Source organism: Phalacrocorax aristotelis, chromosome 1, assembly GCF_949628215.1.
Source record: "Phalacrocorax aristotelis chromosome 1, bGulAri2.1, whole genome shotgun sequence".
Taxonomy (NCBI): Eukaryota; Metazoa; Chordata; class Aves; order Suliformes; family Phalacrocoracidae; genus Phalacrocorax; species Phalacrocorax aristotelis.
This window is the reverse complement of record NC_134276.1, coordinates 205,663,979-205,677,580: the sequence shown is the minus strand read 5'-3', so window position 1 is coordinate 205,677,580 and position 13,602 is coordinate 205,663,979. Positions and strand designations below refer to the sequence as shown.

Here is a 13,602-nt window from a genome sequence, read left to right as displayed (position 1 = left end):
GCAGCCACTGAGATCTCTTGAGGTCCCTTCCAGCTTGAAATAACCTGAAATCCTTTGATTAAAATGCACAATCAGGGGTAGAAAGCATATTAACTGTAGGAAAGTATAAACTGGATGTAGGAGGTGTAATGTCCAAAATACAGCTTACATCAGTATCAAAATATTGATCTGCATGGCACCATGTGAAGCACCGTGGTAGTCACTCACTTTTCATAGCAGTAATATGCTAATATGGTGAAACGTTGTACTATATTTCCAGTGTTTCTGGCTTCAGAGTCAGTGCACTTGTTGCCAGCTCATGCATCCCCACGTGGCACAGAATGACGTTCTGCAGACATACCCTAAACATACACAGTTATATGTTTATGCATTAATAACAAGGCAACTCTGAAAGAATCAAAATGGGCAAAACAGGTCAGAAAAGGGAATACCCTGTAGTGTCAGACACCACTAGGAATAGCACAGCCTAAGAAATTGTCTCACTGGGAGCATACTCAGGGCAAAGTGAATAAGAGTTCCTTTGATTTAAGAATGTTTATTTTGATAACTGTATATCCCTCTCTACTTTCTTGTACTTGTACTTGTACTTGCTTGAGTACTTGTAAGCGTATCATCACTTCTACTCAAGAAGGCAATTAGTTGTGCACTGGAAGTATTTTCCTCTTTCTTGAAATCACACTTATACACTATGTTTTACAACCCAACAAATTGCAACAGCTCAGTACAGGAGCATGAACCTTCTGTCACTGGGTGCTTGTGCTTTGAGTGTTATTAGAATTGAGGTAATCGTTCAGAGTTTCTACTAGCCTCAGAACTGCATGTTCACGGGTTTGCTGCTTTGCAGTTGGCCCAAAGCTACCAAAAACTCACCCTCTGGGTGTTTGCCAAGGGAGTTAAAGCTAGCTGTGGCTGTGAAGCTGTAGGACCACTCCATGAAGTCAGAGCGGTGTTCCAGCTGAGTCTCATACCCCTTTCCCTCCCTCTCTGGTGGGGCGTGTGTTGTGCTGCTCCCACGTAACCTACCAGAAGTGCTTCACGGTCCCTCTGACCAGGAAAAGTCACAAAAGGCTCAGGGGCTCCCAGAACTGAGGATGTCATTCTTGTTCCAAGAGGCTTAAGGTCTTGGTCAACTTTTCTCTCCGCTTGCTTTGCAAGTGGTTCATTGTTACTGTTGATTTACAGACTTCCTTTTGCCTTGCAGCAATTTTCAAAATACTAAGTGCATTTTTTTTACTCTTGGTACAGGCACAGAGTGAGGTCAGACTACAGCCATAATTAGAGAACAGAGTATTTCTTCACATTTTTGTGGTAGGCAGCACTGTAGTACCTGTCATTTTAATAAAATACTGTGAAGTATTTTGGAGCCAGCCTTTACATCTGGATGTAATTTGTCTTACTGGTACTTGCTTAGACATCCAATTCTTGTGACATTCCTGTGTTCTATAATGGCAGAAATTTTGTCTCCCCTTTGTCAAAGCATTGCTTAGTGTGTTCTCTAATCCAGCACAGGGGATTATCTTGTGCCAAGCTATGGTCTGATGTGGGGCAGATCAGGAATTGAAAACAAGTGACAAGGATTGAAGAGCTTTCACAGGGCAAAGCAGGGGTGTAGACAAGGTCAGCCATGCTTTAAAATTATATCAGTAAAAGAAGATAAAGTGGATAAATAAAGACTTCTGGGTGGTACAACCAGGAGCAAGTCATTTTGGCTAGTACAGAGCACAGAGGATCTTAGAGTGCTGAGAGGTTAAATAAAGAAAATTCACCTGGCCAGGCTCCTGACCTGTCCTAATGAAAGGATTAACTTCCACTGCTCCTAAAACATATTGTCATGCTTTCCCCCAGACCCTGTCCCAACACTGAAGGGTGCTTTGGCTTCCATGCCTTCTCCAGACAGGCCGCCTCTGTTTGACCTTACTCTGTGCTCTCTTTTGCTATGCAGGCTACACATGGTTTATCAAAATGTTGTAATTTCCAGTGGTATTTCTTTAAAGGACTCGGTGTCGTGCTCCCAGCTGAATGCTTGGAAGCAAACTCTAGGTTTTCACTTTTAGTTTGGGGTGGATCTGGACTGACATAGCCTCGCAGCTCTGTGGAGACCTTCCCAGTCAACTGCCTTTGCCCCAGGTTACGAACATCTTTTAGATACCCTGGTTCAGTAGCAAAGTTAAGTGGCTAAACTAACCAAACTACAACCTATTTCTGAAGTCCTGTTCTGAGGAATACCTTCATGCTTCCTCCAATAAAATACCTGTAGCGCATGTGGTTCTATGAGGAAGGGCTCATCTGGGGGCTGTCCCCTCCAGGTCCCCAGCATCCTGCAGCAACATGTGAGGCTGTGGAGGTGCAGCTGTGCCTGGGGTGGCATTGCCTCACACGACAGTACTGAATGTCACATTACAGCTAAAATACTGAAATTGAATTAATTAATCTACCCATTGCATTACGTTTAGGATAACACTCAGTAGCATGAGTCCTCTGTGGTAAAACTCCATTCTTGTGGAGCTTTTTAGGGTATCAAGATAAGTCGACTGTCTTCATCCCATGGAAAAGCACTCGCAGCCAGCTGGAAATGGCCAAAAGGAGATTGCTGGATGAATTTGTCCCAGAGCTTTATGTAATACACTTGTCCCTGTCTAATTCATACCTTCCTGCTCCTTTTACTTCATGTGTTTGGGATGCAGCTTCTTCTGGGAGAACTTGCAATACCCTGCAAATCTCTTAACACCCTAATTTCTGCAGAAATAAACCATGTGTTGTAAACGGATCTTGTTAACTGGCAACCTCCAATGAAATTGGAAAATTGGCAATATTTCCGTGAATTTTACTGCAGTGGGTACTGTCAGTTAGCACAGCTATAAAGTCTAAACAAACTGAAAATACAAGCATAATCAAAAAACAATTTTTAAAAACTTAAAGGCAGATGACTATGCACATTTGTTATGATCTTTCTCCTGTTTAGCAAAGTGGACGTGTAGATTTAATTTGCCCCTACACTGCACACGCCAATGACCGTGTTCTAAAATAAGTCCCATTCAGCTCCAGAGTTTCTTTGAACTCCTTGGAGTTTAGAGATAAAAAAATAGCTTATTGATCAGTGATAACTGTGATGTGAGACAGTTATTTGTGCTGCAATTTCATCCATGCTTCTTCCTGCGTAAGATAGTGCCTGAGGACACAATTTTCTGTGACCAACCTGCAAATTCGAAAGAAAACAGAGCTTTGGAAATTAGGATGTCTCTCTACCCCAGCTTGGAGATGTTTGGAACAGAGTGATGAAACAGAGCCTACTCACCTGTAGCGTGAGTCCCCTGCGGAAGATACTTGCGGCTTGTGGGCAAAGCATCGGATTTCTCATTTCTTCTTGGCTTTGATATTCAGGTTTGAGCTGTCCATCTGCCTCTTCAGCTACAAAAACACACTTTCTAAGCTTGTTTAACTGATAGAATAATTTGGAGCTAAAAGAAATTGTTACATGAGTTAGTTTTCAAATTAATATATGCAATTAATAACAGTGAAATAACCTTAAGAAGTGAAAGAGATTTTTAATGTCACTGAAGATGCATTGCTGCAGTTTGCAGGCATAAAATACTCAACTGGCTATTTGATATTTTTTTGGAGAATAAAGCATGAAGGAGCTTGACCACATCACTCCCCTATTTAGATGACTTCTGTCCTCCGGTACATTCCTAAATTGGTCATTTGGACCTAGTGGTGCTGCTTCTGTGTTTTCAAAGAACAAACTCTGTGACTTTTCTTGGCACAAACCTGGGAAGGGAAAAAAGGTTTTTCTAATGATTCCACGGGACCCATTTTGCTTTCATGAGAAGTCTGAATTAAAGTACCTAAGTTCCATTAATTTTTTCTTAGATCTCCAGATTTCTAAGGTACATGCACTCCTTCCCACCTAGCTTCTTACCCGTGCTATGCAAGTAAATATGTTCCTTATCAATACACAATAGGATGTTTCCATTCATAGGTTCATTAACCTTATAAACAAAAGAGATTACTGCAATCTGCATGCTACAGGTTTCTGTTTTCTAAATAAGTGTCACATAAAATAGCCCATCAATTTCAGGAAAATATTTTATCTTGATTCTAATATTAGCCCCGATAGAAAGTCCACCATATTCAAGCATCCCAAATTTTAGATTATTCAGTGGCAATGAAATTACAGATGTTTACATTTAATATATTCTCCCAATTAAAATCCCTTATGCTGGAGCCTACTGGTTGAATGAAAACTCTTGCACCTTTTGAGAATTGAGAATATAATAAATATTCATATGATCAGCTGTATAACATTGAGAAGGACATCTGGCTCAGGAAGGTTCATTTGCTTGGTTTACAATCCATATCCATTAACATTAGAAAAGATTGCAGGAATTTATCTGCCAGAGGGTTTAACGGATAAAGTAGAGGGTCAATTTTGTTCCTCTTAACTGATCATTTTTGACATTTAGTTACTATATAGGGGAAAAAAACAGAAGAGTTGCTTTCTACAAAATACAGTCTCAACTGTTATGACTAGAAGTACTAAATAAATGTAAAAAAAAAAATCCTTGCTGTAAACCAGAAAAGCATTATTTGTTGGCAAAATCTTATTAGAATCAGCTATTTCCAGCATATGGGTCTCCCAGGTGAGGACAAATCATTTTTATTTCCAAAAAGCAAGGGGGTGATAGAAATATATTGTGTTAGAAGCAGCATCTGTATTCAGCAACTGATCTGGCTTTGTGTGCAGCATATGGACCCTCAGGTGTAAAGCCACAGAACTTACTCTTTCTTTTCTATGACAAGAAGGTGTGGGAAAGATGTTAATTTGGATTATAAAGAGTAAAAGTGGGCAATTTTATAAAATAAATATATTAATATAAAGATGTGAATTTGTAGTTATCAGTAAGTTACTGAAAGTAGACCCTACCCACTTTCTAAATGCAAAAAAGATCTTTTAAATAATTTGTCTCTTAAATTTTTAATTTAAGTTGCCTTTTGATAATAAGCTTAGAGCTGATCATTGCACCATTAACTACCTTCCGGGAAAGCATCAGCTGCTAGGTGCCTGTGCTGGGTCAGTTTGTGTTCCTGCCATAAATGCTGTAAATCTCTGAGGGAGATTTAGGGGGAGAGATGGATGGCTTCAAATATCTTAGAAGCTTTGGTGCTCTCAGGATTCAAATCCCTCTGAAGTCATGAACTTTTCATAAAGCACACTGCAGAAAAATTAGATCCCATCATAAGATCCATTGTTAGGAAATGCTTCTGCAGCGTTGTTGTTCTCAGCCTTGTTTTTTGGGGGTCTAGGATTATGATTTCTGCCTTGGAAGGATTTTTTTTAAGGTAGATATCCATATATATCACTCTTAAGTATCACATTTTGGATGATTTGATAGTATTAGAGAAAAAAATCTAGATATCTGTTTTGAAGGACTTTAAGTTTCATATACATATGAACTGTATCTCACTAGTTTCCCATAGTTTCAACGGTTAAAAATATCTGTATAAACCCCTGTTTACCATAATCTTTTTCCCTCAAAGTGTCATCCATTGTGTAGTCTGAGAAAACTAAGAAATTAGTCCTGCAAACGGGCAGCTTGTTTTCTGTGCTTACTCTTAGCATGAAGAATGGGATTCCTGGGGGAAAGAAAAAAAAACAAAAAAAAACCACACAAACAAACAAACAAACAAACAAACAAAAAACAGAAATCCAAGTGTTTCTGTATAGCCTGCAAATATTAAATGCTGCTCAGGTAGCCCTATGTTTTGAAATAAGTGGATCAAATTCTCTGCAGAATGTAATCTGGGCACGGGCTGCCACTGTTCAAAATGTATATATGTTTGGAGAACAGCTTGTGGTGAATTCTTAAAAGAGGTGTGGATAGATTAGTAAAAATTTTTAAGGGCATGTGGAATCATTTATCACCAGTCAAGTGATTTGAGGCTTCCTTTAAAAGGTTCCTTTATTAAATGCTCTACTTAGATAAAAATAAAGCATTGAAGGTGCAATTTAAGAAAAATTATGATGTGTTAAGAAAGCCATAATTAAATGCCAAAATATTGGACATTTCTTCCTGGGAAGACACCTGTGATGCAGGGAGAGATTGAGTTGCTGCAGAGCTCCGTGCTGTCCCTGGTTGTGAACAGTGGCAGAGAGGACAGCACCTACAGCAGACAGAGACCTTTCCCAGGCATCTCCTCAGCTTTCACAGCCATGACTTTCTGATTTAATCAGCAGTGGATCCACCCCTGTCAAGTTGTCTCATCCCTTTCTGAATCCTCTCATTCTTCTGGCCCTCCAGAAGTTTGCCCCACCTTCTCTCCTCCAAGGTGCAGATAGCAACCTCATGGACGACTTCGAACAGAGGCTGTTCTCTGCTCCCAGCTGCCATGCTGTCCTTCTCTGAATCTTTGCTAGCTCAGTGCTATGATTTTTGAGTGGGGATACTGGAACTATCAGCAATACTCAGACTTCAGGTGCACAGTAATAACTAGCAAACGTTTGTTTCATTTGCTATCCTTTTTCTAAAAATCTTAAAGTACTTTTTACTCTTTTACTAAGTTTACATTTTTAGAGAAGTAGGCATGCTTATTTCAAGATCTCCTGAGTGGTAATAATTAATTGAAGGCCTATCCCTGATTAAGGTTAGGCAGGGTTATTTTTTCCTCATGTGCATCCTCCTGCCTTTCTTTTCATGAGATCTTGTCTGCCACTTCACTCAGCCCACTCAGTACTGAAAGTATTACAGCTCTTCCATGACTGTTTTAGATATGACCATTCTAGATGGTAAAAATTCTCCATTATGGAAATTTACAGTTCATTTCTACCTTTGTTCCTTAGCTTTTGCCTAATTAATCCCCTATGAGAGTATCTCCTTATCCCTTCACAATGTATTTTACCACCACTCTTAAAAATTAAAAGTTTTCTAATATAATCTAACATGTTCATATTTTCATAAACAACCTGCATCCCTTAAAAGCACTTGTGCTTGTAAATAAATCCTTAAATAAATCCTCCCCTCCCAAGGCAGCAGCAGGGGCTATGGTGGCCAGGATATTGTGGCTTAGGAGAAACCTCAGGCAGAAGTCCACTGAGTAAGAGCAAGCAGAGACCCGGAAGTCCTCCAGATGTTATTGGGAGAGAAGGAGCCAGGAGACAAACATCTCCTCATAAGATCTAGAAATGTACAGAAACCAGCTGCTTCTGAACGGCTATGAGTTTCGTTAGTAATTCACTGGATTTGCCCATAAAACCGTGATATAGCATACCAGCAGTCTCCTTTGCAGACTCTGGTAGAGATTCAGGTTCCTTCTGCAAAATCTTTCCACTCCCCACCCTGCAGCAGCATCATATGACAACACATTGCACCAATGCAACCTCAGAAGAGGAGCATTAAATCCTCAAAAACCAAAGTGCAGTAGAAAAGATAATTCAACAGACACAAGCTTTGTTCTGAAGGTCACCTACTGTTGATCCTTTCATAGCAAGGCAGGACTAAGTGAGCGCAGCAATACAAAAACATCTAGAGTACACACATTTATCAGAAAGGTAAAGGCCATTAGGCTTAAAAGAAAGAAAAAAGGAATACAAAGTTCCTCCTCTTTCTCCCTCCCTAACCTTTTCTCAGGATTTGGAACAGAATCAGACTCTCATGGCTCTCCCACCTCCAGCTTTGATTTTAGCAGACATCACAAACATGCAGACATCTGCTGTATTCTCTTGTCAAGTGTAAGAAGTCCAACAGAAATTGTTCTGGCAAATTAATAGGATTTCCCACCCACCCCCCACTACTGTAATGGTATCTCCACTTAGCAAAAACACCTTCTTTAGAGTTAGCAATGGCAAGCACGGGAATTTTAACTATGGCATCTTGGCTATAATACTTTCATTTCTTTCTTCCTACTAAACTTCTTGTTCTTTCCTATAAGGCAGTCTCGTTCTCAGATCTCCACTGCTGTGTAGTAATTTCATACAGACCATGTACTACGTGTACCAGAAACAGGCATGGTTTAGTCTTAGCTTAAGTGATTCTTGGTGATGCTTTAAGAATTGATTTGATGTGAAAGGCACTGTGTGAATGTAAAAAGCTCCAGTGCTAAGTTACTTTCACTTGTTTATGTACTGCTACTGTATCACTGCATGCGTGACAGTTACACATCTGCATACAGGGCAAAATAAATGCCAGTTTTGAACAAAGCATGCCTTTTCATATTTAGTATATTTTAAAGCATAGAAATGTTTAGATATTGTGACATAACTTAGGTTCTTATTTTGTAAGCAGCAAGACTTTTCTGAAGTACACTAGTTGTGTTCGTGTTACTAAAGCCATAATTTAATTTATATTTTTGCCTGAACTATAGTGGTAAATTAATTTTTAACACTGTAAGCAACACTCGCGTCTATACTAGGAAAAAAAGTTGCTTTGAGGTATGTGTATTGTGACTTCGCATGAGATGTGGAATCTGTGTTTGTCACCATCACCTTCAGGGAACGTTTATCAGAGGGCTGACAAATTTGTTCTTCAGTGATGGAGTATTCTGAACACATCTCCTGTTAGAGCCTTGTTTTATATGAGCATTGATAGCCTAGATATTTCCAAAAAAAATGTTTGTTTAATCTTTTCTTTCACCTTTTCCAAGTTCTTTTTAGATATTACAATTTTAAGGATATGTTATTTTAAGAAAAAGAAACACAACTGTTTTTAAAGACCGGTTGCAGGGGGATGGTGAGGCCAAGCAGCTTTGTGCTGTTTGCCAAGACTGAAATGGGGGATTGGTGAGGGATACCCAGATACCATTAGGATATTAATAGAATATATAGTCAAATTTAATTGTGATAAGCATATTTATGAGTAATAGAAAGAAAAATACCATGCTTTTTGGGGAGTCTAGGTAGAAAGAATAGTCAGCTATAGTGTATGCATTTAGTTAAAAAGCAGAAAAACACTGGGAGAAAGATCAAGAGTAATATTTAGAAAACTCAGTGGAACATGAGGGGAAAAAACAGAACAAGGGAATGGATGGGGTACACAGAAAGGTGGAGAGCCACAGAGAAGAGCAAAAGGAGAAGCAAAGTTGATCTGTAATGTGTTGAGATTGGGTGTGGGGGGGGGTCTATTTGATGTAGTAAATGTGTCCATGCACTCATAATTAACTGTAAATTCATGCTGGCACGTATCTAATTAGAAAGCTGCACATCTCAATAAATCTTCAGTATGATTTCTGTTTATCAATTAACATATTTGAAAGGAGGAGAACAATTTAGTGAACCCTGAGCATTTGCAGTAATAACATCTAGTTGTATATAAAATAAATCCTCTTTGTAGTGCCTCTATTGCAACATGCAAATAAAGGAATTCTGTAAACTAGGAGGTGGGAGGAAATTTATGACTACTACTTATTGTGCAAATTTATCCCCTTCACTGTTTTAATGCCTTGTTGTTCTCCTGATCTGTTTATTATGTTGCTGCTTGCCAGGTTTGCAAACTAGCTGAACCATAAACTGATTTTGGACTCCATGTGTATATGTCATGTATATATGCACATCCAGATTCTGAAGTTTTAGAGAAATCTGGACTCTGTTAATGCAAATGACACTGTATAAGAGTTTATATTCTTATATGTTTATACACAAGCTGATTTTTAATTCATATTGAACTTTCTTCCAAATGAACTCATTCTTTTTTGCTTGTGAACATCACCACTTGTTGCAGCATATGTTAATTGTATCTATTGTTTCTTGTCTAGCTGTACCCCATAAAATAGGGCGGATAATTGATGGAAGTCCTGCAGATCGCTGTGCAAAACTTAAAGTTGGAGACCGGATCTTAGCTGTGAATGGCCAGTCTATTATTAACATGCCTCATGCAGATATTGTGAAGCTAATTAAAGATGCAGGTCTCAGTGTAACTCTTCGCATCATTCCTCAGGAGGGTAAGTCAATGGCCCTTAAAAACATGAAGAAAATTTTAAGTAGCCTCCAATTAGCTTGAATTATGTCACTTCTTGAAAGAACGTCTTTTGTTTCGCTTTCTCAGCTGTAACGTACAGCACACCAAAATTACAGCCTTAGAACTAGCTGAATAATATCTGAATTCTTAAAAAGGTTTCTAGTTATGAAAAGGGTATTTAAAGCAAGCATGGAGAAACCTGAGAGCAAGCTGAGTACCAGCGAGTCAGTTTTAATGTCTTTTGGAAGAATTGTCTTCTACATAGAAAAGCACCCCCCAAGAGAGCCAGGTATTGAGTTTGTTCGCTTATATCCTGCTATAAACCAAAGTTTGGCTCACAAGAGACTGCAATTTCTGTCATGAGGCATCTTCAACTACCAGCTACCCGTTGCAAAGTGATGTGAAGGAAGAGTTCAGATTTGGTAGTTAGCTCTACATACATCACTATAAATGCACAAGGCAGGAAAGAACTGAACCCTAAATTATCCCATTTGTAAGGTGAGGATAAGGGGACAGACTCATTATTCTGGTCATTACCACAGCTAATCAGTGAAGATCTTTTGATGTTGATTTCATGGGTTTGGGGGTTGATTTCAGGGGTTTTTTTTTAGGTTAGCAATGTGCTGTATTGGTATATGAATTGTACTGTATTAATGAGGCTGTGGCTTTATATCTCAGCAACAAATACCATTAGAGCTAGGAATGTCACACAGCAAGTAATGTAATTACTTAATGATCCATGCTCCAGTTAGATGACCTTTACCTTCTGCTGCTGCATCCAGCAACAGGACAAGGAAATAGTCTGACACTGACCATGGACTGCAATCAGAGGAACTTATCTACTTTGTTAAATTAATTCAGTGAAGGGAAAAACCCAAACATACATGAGTTCAGAATTCATACCAAGAGCTGCAAATCTGTGGTGTATAATCACTGGAGGGCACTTTTGCAAGCATCTACAAACAAGTGTGATGCTATGTGCAGTCCACGCAGCTTATTTAGGTCTCCATTGTGCACAGATTAACTCATATTAGCAAATTGCTAATAGTTCACTGTTAGAGATGGATACCTTAAATTAGAAAGAAAGCGGAGGTGTAGCTGAGAGGCAGTGGTACAAGATATTCCCGGGTGCTAGTGATGAGAAACTATTTGTGCCCAAGGCATGGCTTCCCTGTGTGACTGTGCGACACTGGATACCTCATTTGCCTTCTGATACCAGCTTCCCAGCTTATACAACTAGGAAAAAATCTAAAACCTCTGTAATGTACTTTCAGGTAAAAAATTCTATATAAATGCACAGCAGTTTTTGAAGCAGCTTATGATTTGACTAGTTCATCCATAGTTATGTGGGTAATGTAGAAATTAGGGACAATACTCCCAATCTTCATCTCTGAAACTTTGCAATACAAAAGAGTCTCAAAGATGCAAAATGGGCAATTAAAGCCTTAAGCATAGTAATTACACAGATAAGTATTACTTATGCCTGCATGAGGAGTGCTTTAAGTGCAAATGTACAAGCTTTTTTGACAATTAAGACTAAACTGAAAAGATTTTTAATAAAGTAGCCAAAATTTTTAAAATAATTATGAGCATAAATTAAATAAATAGAGAGCCATTAGAAATGTGCAGCCATAGGGGACAAACTCACATGTTAAAAACTAAAAACTAAAAAAGAAAAAGATAAAATCATTCAAAATTCAAACTAGATTCAAATATAAAACTAGGCAAGGGCTGGATGGTGCATAGCTATTGCTGTTAGGGACGTTCAGCTATACACATGTTCATTCTGGATGCTTTGCACCACACCACACTGGCCTCACTCATTCTGTTGCAAACAGGAATAAAAGAATACACTGTGTACCTTTGCTGTTCATAATACATCCGCAGTTCTGCAGTGCTCTGTCCTCTGTGGGTGGAGTCTCTCTCATTTACACTTCTTAATAGGTAAATGATGAGCAACATAACTGTGACAGTGTGTCGGGAGCAATATATTCACTATGAGCTCAGTGCCAAATGTGTCTTCCCACAAGCGCAGCAGAAAGGCTGAAGGAAGATTGGCATCCCTTATTTGTAACAAGGCCACGAGGCCACATTTCCTACCTCTCTGTCTTTTTTAATTTTATGCTGTTTGGAAAGAAGGATTCTGGTTTTCTGCAGTGTTCCTATGTGAAACCCTGGTCATTTGGCACAATACAGTGAAATAAAACATTGGTGTAGCTGGTTAGTCAGAATTTATTGAGATTGGTTTTACTGTTCACAGTCCCCAAAGATTCAAAAAAAAGATAGGAAACTATTGTTGAGCTCAGACAGCAGGAGCTAACACAAGCACCCCAGTGTTTTAGCTTTTGTGACAACAGTCTGTCATCCCATAACAGTGGTGAAGGCAATAAAATCATTCATTCTTTCGAAATGAAAAGTTTTCAAATATCAGTATTTCTAGGCTTTAAAAGAAAACATGAAACACAGAAGCCATTCGCCTTGTTCAATTCCGTTTTAAATAATGGAGGTGTCAACCAGAGTTATAGAAGTGACTAAGATTTCAGATCCCACAGACTATCAAAAGGAGCCCATTAAGTTCAGATGTCTTAAAATCTAATTATAACCCAAGAGAGTAAAAGCGACAAAGCATAAATTTTCAGAGGTAGCGTGAGACCAAAAATTATTATTGTCTACCTTTGCCCTTTATTAAATGCCATGTGGTGACAGGTCTTTAATCTCCAGCTTCCCATTATGCAGAGCTGAACAGCCCAGCCTCGGCCCCCAGCTCGGAGAAGCAGAGCCCCATGGCCCAGCAGCACAGCCCCATGGCCCAGCAGAGTCCCCTGGCGCAGCAGAGCCCCGTCGCCCAGCACAGCCCCGTCTCCCAGCCACCGCCTCCACAGCCCCTCCAGCTGCAGGGACATGAAAACAGGTAAGAGTGGCTCCTCCAGACTCTGCCTCCTGGGAGGACCACAGGACACCATTGTGCTGGGTCTTCATGCTGTTTCTAGCAGCTGTGAGCCATCGCTTGTGGGGCTCTGGGAAGCCACAGTCTCGACATGGTGCTCGCAGAGCATGAATTGTGCATGCCAGGATGATCTGTAAATCTTGTTCAGGTATGAAACATGTTATTATGAACAAGGGTCTAGCCAACCTTCCCCAAACACCCATCAGGATCATATGTTTGCCAAGGAACTAAACACTGAAGTATTCCTTGCTAATAATTTCATTGCTAACATACTACTTTTATATCACTACAACTTACAAAGTATGGGTTATATTTGTATCTGATCGTGAGGTGGCTTTTTCCTTTAATTATCTTACATGTCTTTTTTTCTTCTATTAGAGTTCTGGAGTCAGGAAGATATTTTTATAACAGGTTTTATCTACGGTGTAGCATTTTCCAGCTAATTTATTATGTGTAATTTATGCATAGGCATTGACAAATTTATCTGTGATGGAAGTGGTAGGGGGATAGAAATTTTGTGACCAGCTGTATTAAAAGCTGTATACATAAAAAGCACGCTCAGGCTGTGGGATGATACAAGTTTCTGTGATCTCCAATCAACACTATTTAGTCTTTGGATTAATTTTTGGCATGTTAAATGAGGCTGATTACACTGACTGCCTTTATGCTAATCTTCGGTAACCGACATACTCATCAAGACTCTCTTCC

The 13,602-nt window shown here is 39.3% G+C and overlaps 1 protein-coding gene across 6 annotated transcripts in view; it reads left to right on the top strand.

The window, feature by feature from the left end:
- The window catches only part of MAGI2 (membrane associated guanylate kinase, WW and PDZ domain containing 2), a 762,823-nt gene that overhangs the window by 702,916 nt on the left and 46,305 nt on the right, over positions 1-13,602 (top strand). For 4 of the 6 annotated variants that reach the window (XM_075081471.1, XM_075081468.1, XM_075081472.1 and 1 more), the window contains 2 exons: positions 9,745-9,930; positions 12,684-12,858. In XM_075081471.1, the coding sequence (XP_074937572.1) occupies positions 9,745-9,930; positions 12,684-12,858 (361 nt within the window). Of the gene's footprint in view, positions 1-9,744; positions 9,931-12,668; positions 12,859-13,602 lie in introns of all 6 variants that reach the window. The other 2 variants (XM_075081469.1, XM_075081467.1) reach the window with 1 other exon arrangement.